At 43.5% G+C, this 22,476-nt stretch overlaps 1 protein-coding gene and 1 non-coding gene across 2 annotated transcripts in view; one reads left to right on the top strand and one right to left on the bottom strand.

Annotated features, from left to right (window-relative positions):
- Positions 1 to 22,476, bottom strand: part of Ror1 (receptor tyrosine kinase like orphan receptor 1) — a 324,533-nt gene that overhangs the window by 4,572 nt on the left and 297,485 nt on the right. Inside the window, exon 8 of the mRNA XM_055629113.1 lies at positions 12,543 to 12,754. Within this exon, the coding sequence (XP_055485088.1) occupies positions 12,543 to 12,754 (212 nt within the window). The remainder of the gene's footprint in view (positions 1 to 12,542; positions 12,755 to 22,476) is intronic.
- LOC129692639 (U6 spliceosomal RNA) lies at positions 19,774 to 19,880 on the top strand. Its single transcript, XR_008722741.1, has one exon. It is a non-coding gene; the product is annotated as a U6 spliceosomal RNA (small nuclear RNA).

Here is a 22,476-nt window from a genome sequence, read left to right as displayed (position 1 = left end):
GTCTGAGGCAGGAAGACTGAGGGTATTTTAGGCCACCCAGTGAGCCCTAGCAGAAAAAAAACAAAACAAACAAACAAAAAAACAGAACAAAACAGAAAAGGGGACTGTAGAGCAAGGCATGAAGGCATAAGTCTGCAATCCTAGCATTCGGAAAGCAGGAGTTTGAGGGGAGCGTGGGCCAAATCCCACTCTCAAGGAGAGCTGGGAATATCATTCAAAGGTTAAGAGTGGCTTCATTTGCAAGGCCCTAAGTTTAATTCCTAGGCAAAAAAAAAAAAAAAAAAAAAAAAAAAAAAGTAAATAAAAATTAAAGAAAAATGTGTGGTGGGGTTGGGAGCGGGACTTTTCAAATAGTCTAAGGTTGTGGAAAAGAACAAGGGAGCTTTATTTGTGCAGGCATGGGATGATCTATAACATCCTTCTGCTTTCAGTACAACATAAAAAGCAAAGCAGCCAATGTTGTACCTAACCTTTTATGAGAGGAGAAATAGAAAGAACCTGTCCACGTTTCTTGGTACATGCATAAGAAAATATAGAAAACTGGTAAAAGGAGGCTTGGAGGAGCAATGGCTCATAGGGGATGTAGGCGTGGAATTAGAAAGAAAAGGAGTGGAGGTAGAGATTTTTCGTCTCATGCTTTCTATACTTTAAAGCTTTAGGAGCTGAGAAGATGGCTCGGTAGTTGAGAACACTGATTGTTCTTCTGGAGGACCCAAGTTCAAGCCCCAGCACCTATACAGCAGCTGTCCATTGTCTGTAACTCCAGAATCTGACACCATTACACCAACATACATGCAGGCAAAAACAGGGGCTAGATTCTGCTAACGTTAACTAGCCGAGTATAAAATCATAGGTTAGTATTTCCATCTTACTAATAATCTTTTTTCTTCTGCAGTCATAAGTCTACCTACTATTTTGCTTATATGGTCTAGACCAGTGACCCTCAACCTTCCTAATGATGCCACCCTTTAAAACCAGTTCCTCATGTTGTGGTGACCCCCAACCATAAAGTTATTTTATTTGGCTACTTCGTAACTGTAATTTTACTTCTTTTTGAATCATAGTGTAAATACCTCTGTTTTCTGATGGTCTGAGGTGACCCCCAAGGAACAGGTCTTTCTGCAACCAAAGTTAGCCAGTTAGCCAGTAATTAATTTGCTACTGAGCCGAGTCTCAGTTCCTAAGACCACCAGGACTATGTGTTGTGTTTTATTTTTTCCCATGGTTTTGACCACAGGTGGAGATCCGCAGGTCTAAATTTTTTCTTTCTGCTTTTTTTTGGTTCAGGTGATTGAATCCAGGGCCCCACACATCATGCTAAGCGCACTCTAGCACCGCGTTCCATCCTCAGCTCCTAGGGTGTGAGTCTGTGGGAATTGATCCGTCCTTCGGGAGACAAGCTGTGGCAGTGAGAAACGCAGTAAATGAAACTGACTGTCTTTCTCACAGGATGGGACGATGTTCCTTTTTCAGGCGAGAGTAACCGCATGATGTTCAGGTGATGGTAATGATGTAACCTAAAGGGGATCCAGTGGCTGCCCTGGCCATGTAGTAGATGTTAATTACTTTTCAACCTGAACCGGATTTTCAGGTTTTAATGATAAGGATGAGTAAGGGACCAAGCACTAAAATGAAAACTAGGACATAAATCAACAGACTATCAGACTGAGAACAAAAAACTTAGAACAGGGGCTGGAGAGATGGCTCAGAGGTTAAGAGCACTGACTGCTCTTTTAGAGGACCTGAGTTCAATTCCCAGCACCCATACGGCAGCTCACAACTGTCTAAAACTCCTCACGCAGACATACACAGAGTCAAACACCAATGTACATAAAATAAAAATAAATTAAAAAAAAAACTTTTACAACTGGAGTGCACAGTTCTCTACACAGCTTGAAATTAGCCCGTGGCAAAATGAATAAATGAATGAATGAATGAATGAATGAATGAATGAATGAATATTTCAATGAGTTTTGAACTCAAGTAAATCTGGGTTTGCATCTTGACTCTGCTGTTTTCCACTAATACTAGTTAGTTCCTGAACAACACTTGACTACAGGCCTGCAGTGTTGGTCCTATGTGGTAGCCGATGACCTTGAGTTTTTTAACTTCTCTGCATCCATCCAGAAGTAGATTAAATTTTGTGGATGATTTAGATCCACATACAGCCTCAATTAGTTCTACAGAGTTCTTGTAATTATTTTTTTAAACGTGGTTTGAAGTTTATTTTCTTTTAATTTTTAAATTTTTGTATGTATGTTTGTTTGTTTGTTTGGTTTTGGAGACAGGGTTTCTTTGTGTAGCCTTGGTGGTCCTAGACTCACTTTGTAGACCAGGCTCGCCTGGAACTCACAGAGATCCACCTGCCTTTGCTTCCCAAGTGCTGGGATCATAGGCATGTGCCACTGTACATGGCTTTAACTTTTTGTAATTTTTGTTAGACTTTCTCTGTTATGGTATAGTTGTTTAAGTTTCCTTAAAAAGTATTCTTTAAATTAATGTAGAATTAATTTGGACCCTGAAGGCAGGTAAGGTGTTGTAGCCTGCTGAGTGCTCCTCTTTCTGGGATGTGTGGATGGAGACAGAGATCAGGTGGAATGGAGATGAGAACAGGCCAAATTCCTGGGAACAGGAAGAGAAGGGGCAAGCAGACTCTTGGCAAGGGCCTGGCCTGTGGGTTCCAGTCTTTGGAGCTGCCCCTCCCCTCCACTGAGTTAAGCAAATTCCTTCTCTCACATTGGCCCACCTCTGCAAGAACTTGTCTTGTCATTTCACAGATGAAGAAGGGGGAAAGAAGAAAGCATACAAAATGTTCAGGAAAGCCATTCTGAAGCTCTGGCCAGCGAGGCCAGGCAGAGCAATGGCTCCAGAGGCTGAGCAGGGCTCTGAGACTCACCTGGATGATGGTGGCATACTCCTGGGGGCTGTAAATGGTTCTATCTTTCTGTGTAGACACACAAAAGGCTACATTGCGACCCCACTGTCTCTTGCCACCTCTCAGCAGCAGCAGTAAGCTAGGCAGCATGCAGCTAAGTGTGCTCTCTCTAACTGATCTAAGGAAGGAAAGGTTTGCAAGAGTCACCCGAAACCAAGCCTGAGGCCTGGCTCTGGGAACCAGTAGGGAAACACCTAACATGGCAGAGTTCAGCAAGGCTTTCCTTTTGAACACCTGAGCAGCAGCTAGCCTAAAAAATGGCCAGAAACACCGACTCCAAGCCTGGTTTCTGGGGAGCCATTTACACAGTGATTTGCATTTTAAAAAATGCTCAAGTTACTTGGTACAAATGAGTCTTAACTACAGACTCATTTTCAAATTTTACATAAATCCTAAACTAGTTAAAAAATCATAAAACCCCTTAAAAGAAGCCATCAGTAGACCGCTTGGAGATGGCAGGAAATTAGCTGTATTGTTAAGGAACAGATGGTTTACATTATACAAACCCTTTAGGCTAAACTTGTTTAGGTCTGGCATATTGTAAATTATATTTTAGTAATGAAAGTGAAATGACCTCTGCTTGACCTCAAGTGGGGTTTGTCTGTTTGAACCAATGCAGTGGAAAACTATGAAAGAAAATGAAGTCATAAAGTTTTGGCAGTTCAATTTTGGCTCATTTCAAGTTAAGGGGTTATAAATCTGTTTAGTTTTTGTTTGACAAGTATTTGTCATACAGGGATGTACAAAATGTAAAGAAGTGTAAAATACACATGAGGCACAGTGCCAAAGTAAACGAAGTACAAAGGCACCCTGGAAAGAACAGGGTCCTGGGCTCCTATCTCTTCATCACCCCCTCCATTAGTTGAATGACGAGATGGGCTGCGTTTATTATATGCTGTAAGGCAATTAAGTACCTTAAAACCGAAACAGGCTTTCAGTTTAAATGTTAACATTTTTACTTCTCAAAGTAAACACACATCTGCCTCAGTTCAGCTTTAAAAAAAATTATATAATTTTTGATGGAGAGGGAAGGGGGAAGTTGATGTAGAAGTTGATACATTGGCCAGGGTCTAATAGGGCTTCTTCTACCCCCTCCCCCACACTCCTCACCCCCATCACTCCTGGAGAGCCACTGGACAGAGAGAGTGGAAATGAGCTCTTTTCAGAAAACAAAGGGAAGAACATTCAAGTTCAGAGTCTGATATGTATCTGGTCTAGGCCTGTCAAGACACAGATTCTGAGGCCAAGATGATGAGGGTGACCTTTTGTCTCAGGGATGAGTGGTAAGTAGTCCTGTCCCTTTTCCTCTCCTTTCATGTGTGATACGGAAGTTATAAGCCATGGGCAGAATTTAAAACTGCTTTTAGTATAGAGATGTGTACAGATGGGGTAACAAGAGCCATCTCCATGACGTTATCTTTCTACCTTGGGGAGGTTTCACCTCAGGTGAGAATGTGAATAAGATGATGCTTTGGGCAGGGCAGCTGATGCTAGGCTGGGCGCCTCTTCTTCCGTTTGCATGAGTGATTAGACTACCTAGGAAATGAGGTGAGATTCTCTGTGGCCCAGTCCACTTACAGTACGGGTCTCCCTTTAAGACTTTCCACCTCTCTGCACAGGACGGAGCTACAGTGTAGAATAGGAGGGGAAGGAAGCCTAGAGCAGGAGGGAGCTCTGATAGCAGGTGTTAAAGGAAGACTGAAGTTCATATCCACAAGGTCACCCTGAAGCATCAGTCTCCAGCCCCTGCTGTCTCTGTCACTCCAGGCAAAGTCACTTCATGTTTCGATGACCAGGGCCAACTGCAAACCCATGGTGTTTTGTTTTGTTTTAGAAGCAGGTTGTACCTAAACGCAAGCGTTTGCTAGGGCGGAGACGGTCCCACACCGTGGTATTTGTGCTTGCCCATCTCTGAGTAAGGAGACAGGCCCTGGCCCTACCAAAATGAGAGAGGTAGTTTTGGTAGCGGGGTGTTGGAAGAGGGCATTACCAGCTCTGCCCTCTCTTTGGGCACAGTTTTCTCTGAGATGTGCTTGCCTTGGAGACGGACTCTTTTGTGACCCTCAAGTACCAACCAACACAGCTCCACTAAGCAGGCACCAGATCTGCCTAAACAATGCACTTGTTTGAGCAGTTCTGACCCAAGCAAGGTGCTTTGGAAATGCCAGGTAGAAGGAAAGTACAAGCTACCGACCAGTGAGTAGCTACTAGCTTATGCTCTGTCCCATGGTATTAATGAGGTTCAAGGTTCTAGAGATAGCTTGAGCTATGCCTTCAATGGAAAGCCAGTTACTTAGGATGTGCTTTATGGACTGGTCACATCTTGCCGCCATACAACTTATCTAGTCTATATTAATATACTGAATCCTATGCTAACATAGATATTACTACCCTGGAATAGCCAAGGGTTTGCATACTGGCTTGTTGTATGTGAGGGGAAACAGAGCTCTGACATGAATGTCATAATCTCAGCCTAGAGCAGCCATATAGTGAATCCTTGTCATGTGCTAAACATCAAGAGCTTAACTTTGGCTTACTAATATACATTTTTCTCCACATGTTAGATTCAAATGGTTGAATAGTTGGTTAGTAGAGGCTCAATTCGGACTTCAGAAGTCCTTTGTGAATGATTCCATCATGTTTCCTTGTCTCTCTGCCATACGCTTTTTCCAAAACTCCATTCAATCCTTATCATAGTCCTCGGGGCTTCATCCTGTGATTTCTCCATTCATGAATGGAGACAGTAAGGCTTTCAACAGTTAGACAACTAGCCTAGAGAAGCACAACCCTTAAATGATGGAACCAAGATTCAACTCCAAGTAAGTCTGATCCCAAAGTTTAGCACTTTTCTGGAAAAGGCTGTGGAGTTCTTCACTTGATCCCTGAAAGGCTCTCCAACTTTAAACCATGGTGACTACCGGAAGGCTAATGGGATGTCCAAAACCGAAGAATGTTCTGTTCTCTGAGCTCAGCCTTACACACTGGCATTCTGTTGGTGAGCGGGTAAGTGAGTACTGAACCTAGGCACAGTACTTTTGACTGAAATGAGTACAAGGACCTGGGAGACTATTTAAATGGAAGGTCCCTTAGCCTGTGGACTCTGCCTCGAGAGCCTGCCTTCCTTCCTTTCCCGTATGTCTTGTTGGTTCTTAGGTAAAACAATTGACTCTACTCATAAAACAGAGATGACTAAATTCCAAAGGCTCAGCAGCTAGCCCCTGGGAAGGTTATGGATAGTTTCAAAGACTACAGCTGAATTAAGAGGCTTCTGACTTATGCAATCAAATTCTAGCAGAAGGTTCAACCCAGACTTTGCCACATTTGATCAGCTGTCCTTCTCTGGGGGGGAATTTAACTTTAGAAGCGTTTCTTTTCTCTTCAACTGTCTGATTGTATAGGTGTTTTGTGGTGACTAGTATTGATTCTGGGAGTTTCTTTATAATGTCCAGAGGTTTCTTTTCTGCTCAGAAATGCAACAGAATAGGCACCTGAATCTTCTTTTAAAATAGAGGTACATGGGAATGTAGGTGGCTACGTTCAGAAGAGGTATCTGATCCTCTGGATTGCAGTTACAGGAAGTTATGAGCTAGCTAACATAGGTACTAGGAGCTGAAGTGCTGTCTACCTCAAGTGCAGTGCATGCCCCTACCTCCCAAGCCATCCCTCTAGCTCCTGGTTTTCATCTCTAGTCACTAATTTGATTAGTGATCTCCAGCCACTCATTCTGATACCAGATTGATCACACTGGTCCTATGTGCTCATGTGTTTCAGCAAACATAAAAACTAAAGCAGTGGATTAAAAAGAGGACGTCTTTGGACTGTGGACACATACAGCCCTGGGTAGGAGGTTTGGCTTTTCCTGCAGGCTGAGGGACTGTGGGGAAAAACTAATCTCAAGCTTTATTTTTTTTTTCACCCCAAACTTAAGACTCAAATGAGAATTCCTTCCGAAGAAGTTAATGCAAAACCTGTAAAGATACAACAGCCGTATCTCAGTGATGAAATGCAGGAAGTTAACCCATTCACAATCCCTATTGGTGGGGCCCATTCCCTAGAAGCAGTTTCTGAAAAGGGGCTTTCCAGCTGAGATGAGGGACACAGCAACTCTGGTGCATTTTATCCAGGAAGTGGGCACCAGCAATAAATAAATACCGCAGCTGTCTAAAGAGTTAGGTCTAGGCTTTCACTCTGATTCTCTTGCCTCTGTTTCTTCCAAGTTGTGCTGAGGCGCTGATGGGTCCTTTTGTTTTCCTCTAAACCCACACTGCCCTCCTCAAACTGGCTTCAGAAAGGTTTGTAGTTATCAGCAGAACAACAACAACAAAAAAGAATTTCTAGCTATTTCTACCTGTGAGGTGCCAGACATATACCACCTCAAAGTGTCAAAAACATTCTTCTTAAGAACTATTTTTATCTTCCCTTCACAGGTGGGAAAATAAAGGTTCAGAGAATTGTTGAGTAAGTGATTTGTTTAAGATCTCATGCCAGTAGATAATGGAGCCAAGATCTGTAATCCAATCTTTCTGCCTCTAAATCCCAGCTCTTTGAAGACTATCAGACTACCTCCTAGCAATACGCTGGGAGAAAAATGTGGCTAGAAGAGTTAGGCTCAGTCGAGGAGGGTTCTGGGGTGCGGGGGTGAACTTTATAGCTTGAGTCTGGTCATTTTACCCAGGGGGGGAGCTACAGCCCTCCCCCTCCTCCCCACCCCCCACCCCCCCGGCCCGAGGATGGAATGAGACAGAGAAAATAGAAAAGAGATGTTTCCTTCCAGGGAAGTGAAGAAGCAGCTGCAGAGAAGGAAATGAAAGAAAGGAGACAGGAGAAAAGGCAAGGGGGAAAGAAAGGATCTTAGGATGGTGGTTCAGCTTATTAGAAGCTTCAGCGGCATTGAAGAGGACGTACACTTGGATGGGGCTGCCGCATGAAATCACACCATCAGTGTCCCGGAAGGCTGTGTTAATAAGACAGTGAGCTAGGAGGCTTTGGAAGACTAAGTAGAAAAGGCTTTTTCTTAAGAAAAAAAAAAGTTTGCGGCTGTTTAGCTTGCACATGTTTCTCTGCATCCCATGCATGTCTGTTGCCCATGGAAACCAGATACGGGCATCAGATGTCCTGGAACTGAAGTTACCGATGGTTGTAGCTGCCATGTGGGTGGTGGGAATTGAAGCCAGTTCCTCTGGAACTGGTACTCTGGTACTTAGGAGGACTTAAGAGCACAGTGGTACTCTTAAGGGTGGAACCATATCTCCAGTCCCTGACAGGGAAAAGTTATTGAGGACAGTTCGGTTACAAAGCAGTGTAATACCTGGAAAGGACAGGTGTTCAATAAAGGGCAGCCAGGCCACAGCAGGGCCTTGAAGACCTGGCAAAAGAGATGGGTCCAAAAATCTCAGTCTGAAGAGGAAAGACAGGTAGCCTACAAGTTAAAAAACAGAGCAGCTGACAAGAGGAGGGTGGGCTCACCTGAAGCTTAGCTTCAGAAAGCCCAGCGGCTCAGGGTCTCCCCATCGCTTCTCCCCATCAGTCAGGGATAGACGAGTTTGACCTCAGAGCTACCTGGCCTTGGGCTGCAGCCTGCCTAGGCCTGCCCTCTTCCCCTCGAGCCATTCTTAAACTACCCTGACTTCTAGGCTCTTCACCTGCCTAAACTAACCAGGTAGGCGAGGAGGCTGAATGTCCTCTGTGCCTGCCATAGACCCTCTCTCTTTCCACATGGTCTGTTTTTGAGGACTGGGAGGGTTTGGGGAAGTGAAGGCAGAGGGAATCAGAGAGAAGGAAAATCAGTTTCCAGGTTACTCACATTCTACAGCACCTCCACCAAACCAAAGCTCCCAAAGGGGGCAGAGACAATAGCCAAAAACTCTCATCAACTAGAAAATTCACAGCGCGATATAGAAAAACTTTGTTTAGTTTGGTCACCGTTTGAAGACATATTTTAAAAATTATGCAGCTCACAATCTTTTGCTGGGAAAACAAACCAACACATCCCTTCTTCCAGCCAGAGTCTTCTTTCTCTGAAGAGCTGAGGAAGTAGTGAAGAGCTGGGAGGCTTCCTAGAGCCTCTGAGCCCTGAAAGGGTACCCAGGGTAGAGCATCCCACCTCCTGTCTGCCTCCGCCTCTGCTAAGCCACCTCAGTGGTGAACTGAGGCCCCATCAAGAGCCTTTTCTTGCAGCATCCTCTCTGGGGCTCAGGCCCACCTTGTAGCCAGTCTGTCTGCTGTAGCTGCTTAGTGTCTTCTGAGAAGGGGGATTCGAATCTAATCTCCAGGAAAGGTCTTTTCCTTAATTCAGACACCGAAGGGGAATGTTAGTAGTTCCACCAGTGAGCAGAGATGGAAACACATAGCTTCCACTCTGAAAGGCACAGTCAGTTGGATAACTAAGAATCTTGGGGGCCTCTGGCTTTTTAGTAGGACAAGGAAAAACTTGAAGGAGGCCAGCATTGACCCCTCAATCCCTTTTCATCCCTTGGTTCCAAATAGCCTTTCCGTTTGGCTCCAGCAGCATGCTTGATCTCAGGGCTTTCCCCTTCCTTTCTTATATGTGTCCCTTCCCTTTACATTTTTATAGGCACAATGCAATATTTATGTGGCAGTGACCTTTCAAAGAAGTCTTAGAGATGATTGTTTACACTTAGGAATTTTCTTAAAGGGCTACAAAGCCCTTTGTGCTTCTTTCAGGAAAGGCACTCAGTAAGAACCAAAACAAACAACTGGGTAACCCAGAGCCAAATCTCTTAGGAGTAGAGGGGGCGGGTGGTGATGGTGGAGGGGCTAGAGTAGCATTTATTTTGTTGCTTCTTTCCCCTCCCCCAATGCAGTCAAATACTTGAGCCAGCCCTACTTCCTGGCTTGGTCCAGAAGAGCTTGTGAGCCATTTTGTGGCTAAATACCAAATCCTGTACTGGGGAACTCTCCACACCGGGGAAATTTCTCAAGGAACATGTCAAAAATCAGTCAGAGACAATGAAAACAATGTCTGCCCCATCAAATCTCGTGCCAGTATCTCTCGAGACCCATTTGTCTCTTTGATCATGGAGAGTAAAGAAAGGTTTTTACTCTGGCCAAATTTTACATATTCCCCCTGGCACTGGGCTACAGCACTCTTAATCCTTCAAGTTGCAAGCTTTCTGAGAAGCCAGGGTGCCTCTGGCTACCCAGCACAGCATGGCCAAGTGCTCAGCGCTCCCTCCTTCCCACTTTCCTTTGCAAAAACTTTACGAGCTGGCAAGACCAAGGGTTTCACTTAGAATTGGAAAATCTTCTATCCATGTGTGCCTGTGGATTATTGAGTCTGTGATACTGACTGCACTATTTCATGTTTTGGTTTAGGTTTTTTTTTTTTTTTTTTTGTAACTAGATTTCCATACTTATACCACAGCATAATAGTATCTACTTTATGTAATATCTACAAAGACCAAGTGTGATCATGGATATAAAAGCTCCCAGTATATATATCTTAGTAATTTGTATTAATCAGTATTTACTAACTGTTAGGATTTTGGAACAAAACCTGCTTCTGGGTTGCCTAGCAACTTATGATGTCATCATGTGTCACCAGCCAGGTGGCCACACCTAGAAGGCATGGTTACCTTGCCCCTTAAAGGGACAACCATACATCTCTCTCTCTCTCTCTTGCTCTCTTGGTCTTTTTCTCTCTTGGTCTCTCTTGACCTCTTGGCCTTCTTCCTTTCTCTATCGGGGCACCCCCTCTCTTTCTCTTTCTCTCTCTTTCTCCCCATCATGTCCTGCTCTCCCTTCTCTCCTTCTCTTCATATCCACCTAATAAACCTCTTTCATAGAAGATCTGCTGTGAGCCTCATCATTCATTAATTGGTCCCAATACTAACATTCTCTGTTGATACCACAGAGGACTCTGAACTTTTTCTTTAAAAAACTTGTAATTCAGAGATTCCTGCTGCTTAGAGACTGAGTATTACAAGCAAGGCTCCACCTAAGAATGGAATTATGGTAACGAGCAAAGCTAATCTATAAAATGGATTTTTTTTTTTTCCTGAATAGAAGTCACTTTTGCATGGATTCCAGCACAGTTTGTTGGGACTGTTTCCCCAAGACAGTGTCTACTGCATGCTGTGCCCATGGCAACCAACTAATAGAGTGCTACAGAAATCATAGGGAAATAAACTCTCAGAACCATGGCTGTTGCATGGGAATCTGGAAGGTATAGCATATGTAAAAGTACTGGCAAAGGCCACTACGCTTTCCTTCACCTTTATAGCAGGATAAAGTAAAAAATGAGTACAGCATAACATTAAATACTATACTGCATGCAAACCAGCTAGCTAGAAGCTGGGATTTCGAAAGCATTGAAGCTCTACTCTCACCAAACCCAGCCTAAAGAACATGAACTTACCTCTAGGGCATACATTATTACTATTTTTTAGTAAAATCTGTGTAGAAATTTACACTTAACTAGTGAGCAGTGGTTTGGCCTAAGAAACAGACAATATTTGAAAGTGAATTTTTGGCATGTAAAGAACCTGTAAACTTCAAAAAATGTGACTTTGTACCTGCAAATGTGTCTTGAAGACTTTTAAAAAAAAACATGTCTACGATATTAAGCAAAATAAAACAATATGAGATGTGATAGCCTCTATAATTCTATTCTACTTAATAAGCAAGATGATGAGATAATTTGAGTGTGAAGACACTGCTCTTCCTAAAAGTTTATTATCAAGGTCAAAAAGAATAATGCAGTCCCTAACAGAGAGGAGTCCAATATTTGTAGAATGTGCGCAGGGTCCTCTGGAGTTGGAACAAGATGAAAAGCTAAGCATTTGGAAGCTAGAACTCTGAACTGTTGAAATGAGTCCCTGCAGAAGGGCCTGGCTGGGGCTGAGGTGCCAGCTTTCCTGAGAGGCCGTGCTTGTTGGACTACAGAGCTGGCTCTTGAGTAGCAGCTGCCTTGAGAGCAAGGCCAGTGACCCTGGGATCCACACCGGGACCTCAAGCAACCCACATGTTGAAAGATGTGTAGGAATAGCAACAAGAAAAGGGGGGGGGGTCTAGCAGAGACGGGGGAAGGCCCAGGTGGACTATCATAGAACAGCTTCAAAGAGGGCCAGGAGGAAAACATTTATTAAAAGATTAAAGCAGAGGAAAATGGATTTAAATTAGGCATAAAAAAATTCTTTAAAAAAAATCATTGTAACAAAAAGTACATGACATATAATTTACCATCTTAATCATTTAAAATTATATAGTATAGCATAACAGATTTGTCTGTTCATATCATGCGCCATAAAACAAGCAAGTTTGTAAACAATGTTAGATTGTTCTTTTCTTTCACTTTGGTTAAAAGAGCATGGAATTTCCTTCTTTGAATTTGAAAACTGGCTCATAGTCCTGATGAGCCCCATGGGCCTGGCCAAGAGCCCTTCTGGCTGGCTGGCTCTAGTGTAAGGGTATGGTCTGGCTTGCCCCACTCTGGGACAGATGCACTGCCGAAAGGAAGCTTGAGCCACCCCTGGCAAAGGCAGAGATTAGGCCCCATGTTTGCTGAGCTCTGCCTCTGTGCCTCCTCTGTGCTCAGTGGCAGGGTTGCAGCGGTCCACTCTCCCCTGGAGAATGCCACCCATCTTACCTTGGGCTTGTATGCATTCAGCATGGACATCTCTACGTTTTGTCCTCGCACGGGTTTTGGTTGCCTCTGGACTGGGGGCGAGGAAGACTTCTGGTTATTGCGGCAGACACAGATGAAGAAGAAGAGGAAGGCGATGGCCAAGGGAATAGCCACACTTGGCACCAGAATGTACAAGATTTCCATTTTATTCTTCTCTTTGGGATCTTTGGAATCTGGGTGCAGAAAAAAAAAAAAAGAGGCAAGAGTTATACTGGTTAAAACACAGATGTATAATATTACATTGCAGAGCTTAAGCGATTTATTCTATACACATGGACTCACATCCATGTGAGAAAGAAGGGATCTAATACTTACTATGAATTTGTTTCTATCAAACTCTCAACATAGTTTATTGAAGTTTAAAAGTTTAAAGTTCAAATGTCTGAAAATCGCAGAGGGACATGATGAAGGTCCTGGACCAGCAAAGGGACTTCTGGTGATGCCCCTCTCCAGCAGACCTGCATTTCTCTCACAGCTTGGAAATTAAATGACATGGGAGCGTACTGTGCACACTGAAGTCTTAATACAGACCACAGGGCTCTCCTCCACTGGCCGCCAGCCCAGCCCAGCTGCTGCAGTGAGGTACCCCTGAGTTCCAAGGGTGTCCCTGCCTTGGGTGTTAGGGGCACTCAGGGCCAGCCCTGCATCTTCCAGGATCAACATGACTGCAGAATCCTAGTCCCGGTCTCAGAAGGCACTGCCTTGAGGATATGGGGGCCCGCAGGCAGGCTGGTTCAGTGTCTGGCAAGCTGTGCAACTCAAGCGAAATCATCCAGCAATCTGGGTCTCACTTTCTCTCAGCTAGAAGGGAAGTGAGTGTTCTGGCGGTGGGGAGGGGTGTCTACAAGTCCCTCCAACACAGAAGCGCTGTATAACTTGACACTTTTTGAAGCCCCAGAATTTGCCTTGAATAGTTTCATATGAGCCCAGTAACCGTGAGGGCTAACACTTTGAAGTATATTTTTGAAATCTTATACATCCATTTTTCCCATTGCTTGGCAAAGAGTATAATATGTATAGAAGGATATGAGACATGCCTTTCTTTTTATTAATGTGAGCCTGGCCAGTAAAACCAAAATCACTGGGCATGTCATCATCAATGAATTATTTGTCTGGTAAAATAAACACACCAATTACAGGATGGTAATTAGAGGGGTTTCGATAATGACACACCCTGACCACCAAGAGCAGAAGTCTGTCTTTAACAAAACCTGAAGTGCAAACATTCTGACTGACACAAACTTCAGAGAAGCTTATTTACTCTATAGAAGAATCAACACGCTCCCATTCAGCCATCCTTCTACGCCTTCGCCAAACATGAGCCACTGTGCACCAAGATCTGTTCTTGGAACTGGGAGTGTAGAATGACTTAACCGAATGCTTTCTGTGGCTTAAGAAGCTCACAGTCAACAACAACAACAACAACTCACAGCCTTAAAGGAAATAGAGAAGATGATGTCATTATAATATATTGTTGTAAATGCCGAAACAGAAGGATTTACGGTATGACAATGCCACCCCAAGAGAGTCCCTTAAAAGAGGAGGTCCCTAGGTATGGGTAAGTGACTATAGCCTTTACTTGCCACCAAAGTTCTAAGCTCCTCACTTTCCACTATGATGTGTAAAGAGCAAACCTGGGAGCTGCTGGGGCTCACAGTAGCTGACGACAGTTTTCTCTAATGGTGAGCGTGTTTGCGATGTCTGGGGTTAGGCAGAAAAGAATCCGGTGGGTGGGGGAATGCACAGCCCAGGGTCTAATGGGAGCATGCTTGTACACAGGTTAAAGCCAATTTGGAAGAGTAAAGGAACCATATGTTTTACAGTCAGACACTTTTGAATACCGCCTTTGTCATCAGCTAGATCAAGCTGAGCCAGCGCTTAGCCATGCCGAGCAAACTAATATGCAAAATGAAAAACTACAGACTTTATACATTGCTATAAACATAGAGATATGGAAAGTACCTGTCCTAGTATCTGTTGTAACTCAAGAACTTTTCCTTAGAGAGAAGGGGATTTTGAGTTATTTGGAGCTGGAAGTCCAAATAACCTTAAGCAAGAATCACCACCCTCTCTGATCTCCACCCCTTCCTGTATTCGACAGGAATAATAATAGCTAGTCTTCCAATCCTATTTGGTTCATGTGAGACTCATATGGGATCAGGTTCACGAAAGGACCCTGGAAAATTGAAAATTGCTATTCGGTTGTTGGATGCTCTATTATTAACGTTATAGAATTTCTCAGTATGAGCAGGATATCCCTGCTGTTATTCTTGGATTTTCAGTGAAGTTATTATGAGCATAACGATCACAAAAGGAACGAGCCTAATTTACTGCTAATGTAGCGCTAGGTATTTTTCTGGCCCAGAGTTTTAGCAACAAGAGAAAGTAGGATCTCACCTGTCTGCCAACAAAGAAGTCTATTCTGCATTCATTCCCTATCAGATTAGGCATGGAAGGAAGGCCTTTTTATTGTAAATGGGCGGTCTGGGAAAAAAAAATGCTCCTGTGGGTCTTTTGGAGAATAAACTTCAAGAGGCTAAATCCTTTTAACACACTCTGACTTGGCAGAGAGCCTTCTTGCCAAGCGCAACAGTCCCAAGGGACAATAGGGGGTCATGTTGGGAGAGACGGAAGATAAGCTCAGGGTATCCCCAGATTTCAAGGCCATTTCTCTCCCCTGCTACTGTCTGCTCTCAGCTAGAAGGGGGTTCAGCAGCAACAGGCCTTAAAAAAAAAAGATGCTCCATAGAACAACAATCAGCTTTTATGAAAAAAATTACAAAAGTAACCACTAGTGGCCATTAAATTAAAAAAAAAATCTTGCAGGGTGTGTATGTGTGTGTGTGTGTGTGTGGTGTATTTGTGCCATAGTATGCCTGCGAAGTCAGAGAGTGTGGGGAAGTTGGTTCTTTCCTTCTACCGTGTGCATCCTGGGAATCAAACTCAGGACTTCGGGCTTGACGGCCAGTGCCTTTACTCACGGATCCATTTCACCTGGCAGCTGAAGCAGCTCCACTCCTCATTTTTACCCGGCACTTTGGCGTGATCTCAGTTTATGTGCTGAGACCTTGAAGCCCGGTAAGGATAAATGATGGCCCAAAGCGAGGCAGCACCGGAGGGCTCTGCCACCAGCACCACCATGCTTCCCAAATTAAGTCACGGTCAGTTACCCATAGTATCAGAGGGGGATGATGTTCATCAGTTTAGATTCCAAGATTCTCTATCAATGAGGACTCCTATCTGTGGGGATCATACTTGGCACAAATGTACACATCACACTGGACCAAGGACCATTGTTCTTATGGATCAGAAACCTTAAATGCACTGCAGAGAAATTGGCTCCAAACTAAAACGGTGAAGGCTTTTTTAATACTTTGGGATAACTTTAAAAGTTAACAATGATGGAACAGATGCATTTAAGTATTTGGGATTTTTGGAGCCAACACTGTGGTTAGTTTCCTTTAAAAAAAAAATAAAATGAATGGTTTGGCACGTACCTGACATTCCTATTTTATTTTCACAATGCCACTCAATACTTTGATTAGTAACTAACTATAACGGAGAAAATACCCTTTCTATACCCTGGTGCTTAAAGCAAGGTAAACATAAATTTTTTTTATTTAAGAGGGACTTTGATAAAGCGAAATTATCAACTTAAATGTGACTCCTGAGTTAAAACAAAATGTGCTGATTTTAAACAGTGAAGTTGGGAAGAAAGCTTACAGAACCTTAGAATTCAAAGGAAAGGAAACGTCTTAATACGATATCTGAAAAAAATATAAAAACCGTAGAAAACAGAAATCACTGCCACTTTGTATTTGAAAACTGTAGAACAAGTGGGTCTGTTGCATGCAGAAGGCTTCATTGGCAATAATTTAATATAGGCCTACTTGCTAAGGGAGGAGGAAACATAATTAGGTCTTCGGTTGGCAGATGTGCCCGCCATTTAATCCCCTGACCTGAGCCTAGAAACACCCAGAACACACTTTCTTCTCAGATGAATCCTCTGCTTAAAATCGTAATAGCTTATATCGCTGATGAAACTGGCAGCTCTGGAGTGAGGGTGAAGCCGCCCAACTGTGAGCAGCTGAGGAGAATCTTAGCAGCTGGAATCTGAACAAACTTACTAAAGCTAAATGCAGGGCTTCATTCTCTTCCTCTGTGAAGGGAAAAAATGAGGCAATCTTTCTTAATAAAGAAGTGATTTTTCAGTTTTAAAAACACATAGAATGAAACCGACCATGTTTAAGCATACAGCTTAATGATGCTAAATATATTTGTATTATCAGGCAAATGGCCTCAAGAATGTTTTTATCTTGTGAAGCTGTAACTCCTATCCATCCCTATTCTTTGCCCCAAATCCACTATCATAACTACCATTCTATTTTCCGTTTTGACAAGTTTGACTATTTTCCATTCTCACGTACATGGAATCACATGGCATTTATTTTTGCGACTATCTTATCTTTGAATAATGAATGTCCTCAGGACTTATCAGGTTGAACCACATAACAGAATTCCTCTTATATAAAACTGAACAATATTCTATTGCATGCACATACCAAGTTCCCATACTCTGTCTTAGGGTTTCAACTGCTCTGATGAAACACCAGGGTCAAAAGCAACTCGGGGAGGAAAGAGTTGATTTCATCTTACAGCCTGTAGATCGTCATTCAGGGAAGTCAGGGCAGAGCCATGCAGAGGCCATGGGAGAACACTTCTGACAGGATTACTCATAACTTGCTCAGTCTGCTTTCTTACAGCATCTAGGACCACTAGCCTAGGGATGGCACCACCAGAGTGAGCTGGACCTTCCCTCATCAAGCAATTAACCATCAGTCAAGAAAACACACTACCAGCAATATGTGGTGACACTTTCTCAACGGCCATCCCCTCCTTCCAAATGACTCTAACGGGTGTCAAACTGACGTAGCATTAGCCAAACACCATCCATTCGTGAGCGTTTGGGTTGCTGTAATGAACATGGGTGCTTATGTTTTCAAGATCCTGGTTCAATTATTTTGGATAAATATCTAAAAATGAGACCAGTGGTTTTTATGTGAATCCAACTTTCAGTTTTTAAAGAGCCCTCTGTATTTCATTTTTTTTTTTTTTTTACCCAGAAGCTGTTTATTTTACATTTCTGCCAATGCTGTCGAGCAATTCTAACTTCCCCACGTTTTCACTCACACTTTTTATTGATTTGAGGGAAAGTGGAGAATAGCAGTCATCTTAAGAGGCATGAAGTGGTGGCTCAATGGCATCTTGATTTCTGTTCTCTAATGAGAAGGGACACCGGGCCTCTTGTCAGACATTTGTCAGCCATCTGTAGGTAGATCTTTGGAGAAAGGTGCCTTTGAGTCCTTTGCTCACTGTCTGCCTGGCTAACTTTTAGGTGGAAACATTCAGTAGGTTTTAAATCTCTTTCACTTTTTATAGACCTATGGGAGAGCAGTAAATCCAGCACACAAAAACTTTGGCAAAAATTTTGACCAAGTATCTTGACTAATGCATGACATGCTTCTGGGTGATAAGGAAGGTGGGTGAGTAGGCTGCCGCATCCAGTAGGCTGGATTTGTAATTTGCCGTATGCTTTTAACTAATACCATTAAATGGCAAATCAAGATAAAACTGTAGAAGGGTACACTTTAGGTAACTGCCTGCTGACCTTATCAGTGATGATGATTTCCTTATCCTCCTTGCAGGGAGCTGAGCCTAGGGACTAAAAGCATGTACTCAAATCATCAACTGAAATTTATAGATAAATCCTAGAATTTGCATTTTGGCTGAAGAAGGACCTCGCTCATAAAACCCATGATTTACAGAGTCCAAACAGGTAGTGATATAACTCGCTCCCATTCCCCTTGAAGAAGGGTAATGTGTTTCGTTGGCAAGTTTGAGGTTCAAGTGGAACCCACACAGCATGATAGGCTTGCCCCTAAGAGCATCACATAGCACCAGCCAGCCAGCCACAAAGCAGCTTCCCCTGCCCATACTGGAAAAGGACACACCACAGAAGCCCGCTTCTGCCTGCCCTGCTTACAAAACACTAAATGATGTCTTCTACTCTAAAGAGGTGTCTTCTATTTTGAGAAAGCGAGGAACATCCAGAGGCAGAGGATAGGTAAGGGACAGGAGGAGCTAAGTGTCTTTTAGGCCAAAGAGAAAGCTGAGCTAGGATGCAAGAGATGGTTCAGCTCTGTAGTGCTGGGGGTGTGGGGGGGTAGGACCAGGGCCTGTGCATGCATGGCAAGTACTCTGACTTTGCACTATACCCTCAGCTCATCAGTTTTGGTTCCTGTGTCACAGAGCGAGACCCAGAGTGCTGGGAACTATCTCCCTTTCAGAGTAGAACAAGTAATCCAGCCCCGGAGGCGCCCGGCAGTGTTTACACGGAGGCTGGCCAGTCTCATGGCCCTCTCAAAGTTCTTTGAGTTTAGAAATTTGAATCACGATAACTTATTTAGGGCCCTACAAAATTCTTGACTCCTCCAAAGCAACACCAAGTCAGTGAATCTTGAGTGCCCTTCCATAGCCAGATCCACTTTTAGCCTTTCTCTGTCCAGTTCCTCGCTGAAGCTGACTTCTGTGGGCACTAGCAATAGGATCCCCAATCTCTGGCTTCCAAGGCTAGTTGGAGACAACAGAGTGGATGGATGCAGGAAAGGCATGTGAAAGACAAATTTCTTTCTTCTCTGGCACCGTGTCCTTCATAACCACCTGTTTAAACAATTACCTAACTCCCTTTATTCTGTCTGTGCTATTTGTTTCCTGCCAAAAGCACAAACGACTGCTACCAACTCAATAGCAACCATCATTGCAGGGTATCAGAATTCTGTCATCAAATAGAGGCAATGAGCATTTCGTATTGGCATGGGTCCAAAGAGTGGTGTTTTCCAAAGCTTATTTCAAGAGCAGCTACACGGTGGTTCAACAACCGAGTGTGTCATAGGCAAACTTAAAAATCAGCAGGGCCTGGAGAGATAGCTCAGTGCTTATGAACATGTAGTACTCTTTCAAAGGACCTTAGTTCAGTTCCTAACACCGTGTGAGCTGGCTCATGACCACCTAGCTTCAGGCAATCAGATGCCCTCTTCCAGACTCCCTGTGCCTATGTGCTTACACATTACCTAAGCAGACCCACACACGTGCACAAGTTTACCCATAATTTAAAAAAAAATAAATAAAGCTAGTGCTCACGTTAGCAACACACATCCTAAAATTGGAATGATGCAGAGAAGAATAGCAGGGCCCCTGTGCAAGGATGACATGCCATTGTGTGAAGCGTTAAATATTTAAAACAAAACAAAACAACAACAACAACAAAAAACCTTAATCTTAAACTAAACCACCATCATCACTACCAACAACAAAACCCCACATTATTTTATGGCTAAAAATATAGCATGGGCTGAGCAGTATGCTTTGGTTCACTAATGTTTATTTCTTTTGTTGAGAACGCGTAAAGACTAGAAACTAAAGTACAGTTTAGAAATCTGCAGCACAAAAATAGCTCTTCTCAGACGCTGCAGACTACAAAAGACTTGTCTCCACCCCTTGCCACCATCCGGCTCCCTGTAACGTTCAATTTTGGTTTAAAGAAATGGCTGAATGACAAATTGCCTCGCAACAGGTCTTCTATGAAATGCGGGAGAAGGCTGCTGACAGAGTGAGTTAAAACCGGCAGTGTTTGCAATCTGGAAGACATCTGCCCTGCCCAGCGTGGTAAACTACAACACTGCAGAAAATGGCCTGTGACAAAGCAGAACCCAAGAGGGTGCTTGTGAGGCGATGGGACAAGGCAAGGCTATTCAGGTCTAGAACCCAGCAATGTGCCCTTTGGCAAATTATTGCAAGCCGAGATGCTAAAAGGGAAGACAAAAGCAATGCGCCAGGTAGAACCACACCAAATGGAGCCACGTGGCTCACTCCTTTCCTCACAGTGGAAAGGAGTACTGCTGCTTAGGGGCAGACCTTGTTTGGGAGAGGCAAGACCTTTACATTAAGAGAAATCTATACCACGCAGCAGGTCTGATGCAGTAACAGAAAGCGTGGAGAGGTTTGAATGTGAACACACTAACACAAGGCAGGGTCCTGCACGCCTCCCATACGTCCCCCTCCCCCCCACTACAGGAAGCCCCTACCCACTTGAGCCAATAGAGAAACAGTGGAGAAAGGAGGCAGGAAAAACACAGTGAAAGGGAAAGGCCAGACCTTTCTGAAGGGACCCCCCCCCCCAAACAGCTCTATTCCAGAGTCGTGCAGAAAGGCAGCATGGACAGTAAGGTCAACAGAGACCAGTGAATGCAGCTGTGCCCAGGTGTTAGCTGGAAAGAACACTGACAAAATGTTTCCTTTCCAGCTTAGTTTCTGCCTCACCCAAGGCTGATGGTGTGGAAGACCGCCAGAGGATAGAGGCGAGATGCAAGCAATGAAGCTCCGCAGGCAGGATCTGCAGAGCATTGCCAGCTCTGACAAGTGGACATGTCAGGAGAACAGAGAAGGGAGGCAGCGGGGAGATGGCAAAGGTCCATGTTGGGCACTTCACATCTACAGGCTTCTTCTCACAAGAAGTCGTGAATAAGGAAATCAGTCCCTCAGGCACAGAGACCTGGGTAACGACAGAGCAAAGGAAAGCGGTAAGAGAGTGACATTTCTCCAGAAGGAGCCCGAGCTTGCTCTTGAAACAGGTTTGGCATGGTGAACAGAAGACAAGAGAAATTCAGTGAGCTGCTTTGTGTTAGGAAAACAGTCATCTCAGCCTCTTCATCTTTAAAATGAGGGTGATCTTATGGTTACCAAGAGAAGAAAAATGAATCAGTACAACATATTTTTTGAGCACCAGCTGAGTCTTAAGCCATATACTGGTGTAAGTATCTAGCAAGGTATTCAAGAGGTAGCAGTTATCATGATGTTATCAAGCACAAATCATTAGCTTGCAAAGTATAAAAATGGCAGGCACAGTGATGGGAACCAGCTATCAGGGCTTAATACTATTCTACCCTCCGAATTTAATTCTCTCACTAGATTGCATGTTTTCTTAGGGCATGGTCTAGTTAGCTCATTCACAGTCTGAAATACGGATCAGTTTCAGCGGGTGACAGGCTTTCTAATGTCAGAAATGCCTGGAACATGAATGGCAAACAGGGCAAATGAGAGGTGAGGTCTTGCTCAAACTATCTTTCATCTTAGGAAAGAAAAAGCGTCCTCTAAAAATTCTCTAGGCTCATGCACCCACTCCTACCCAGGCAAATCCCAGAATTCCAAATAGCCGTATTAGGCTGAACTTAATTTCAGATTCTATTTTAGAGTGAAAATTCACAGATAAAACAATCTTCAACAAACTTCTAGTGTTGGTATTTGAGAAAGTACAACAAAACGCCTGTATTTTCTTCTTGAAGCTTACACTATTTCTTCTAGCCCTACTTAGCTGAAACTAAAACAAAAGTTGTCAGTTGGAAAACGAGAAATCCCATGACAATTTTGAAATTTCCTTAACTTTGACCAAACTAGAGAATGCAAGAACATTCCCTTGAAATTCTATCCTACTTGAGATGGAGAAGGAAAACGACTCATTTCCAATCTGCCTCACGCCATAGAGCTCATTGTACGATAAAGCGTTCTTACAATTTTTCTTACACTTACTTGTGTGCATGTGTGTGTGTGTGTATGTGTGCGCACACATACTACAGCATATTTGTGGAAGTCAGAGCAACAACTTTCAGGAGTCCTTCCATGATGAGAGTCCCAGAAGTGGAATCTGGTGTCAAGAGCCTTTATCCGATATGATACCTTGTCCGTTCAAGAGTTCTTCTTAATAACTATTTGCCTGCTTGTCTGTCTGTCTGTCTATCTATCTATCTATCTATCTATCTATCTATCTATCTATCTATCT

The sequence above is a fragment of the Psammomys obesus genome, unplaced genomic scaffold, assembly GCF_907164565.1.
Source record: "Psammomys obesus unplaced genomic scaffold, mPsaObe1.curated_primary_1811, whole genome shotgun sequence".
In the NCBI taxonomy this organism is placed as follows: Eukaryota; Metazoa; Chordata; class Mammalia; order Rodentia; family Muridae; genus Psammomys; species Psammomys obesus.
Note: the sequence above shows the minus strand (reverse complement) of the source record. Positions and strands in the feature narration are given on the sequence as shown.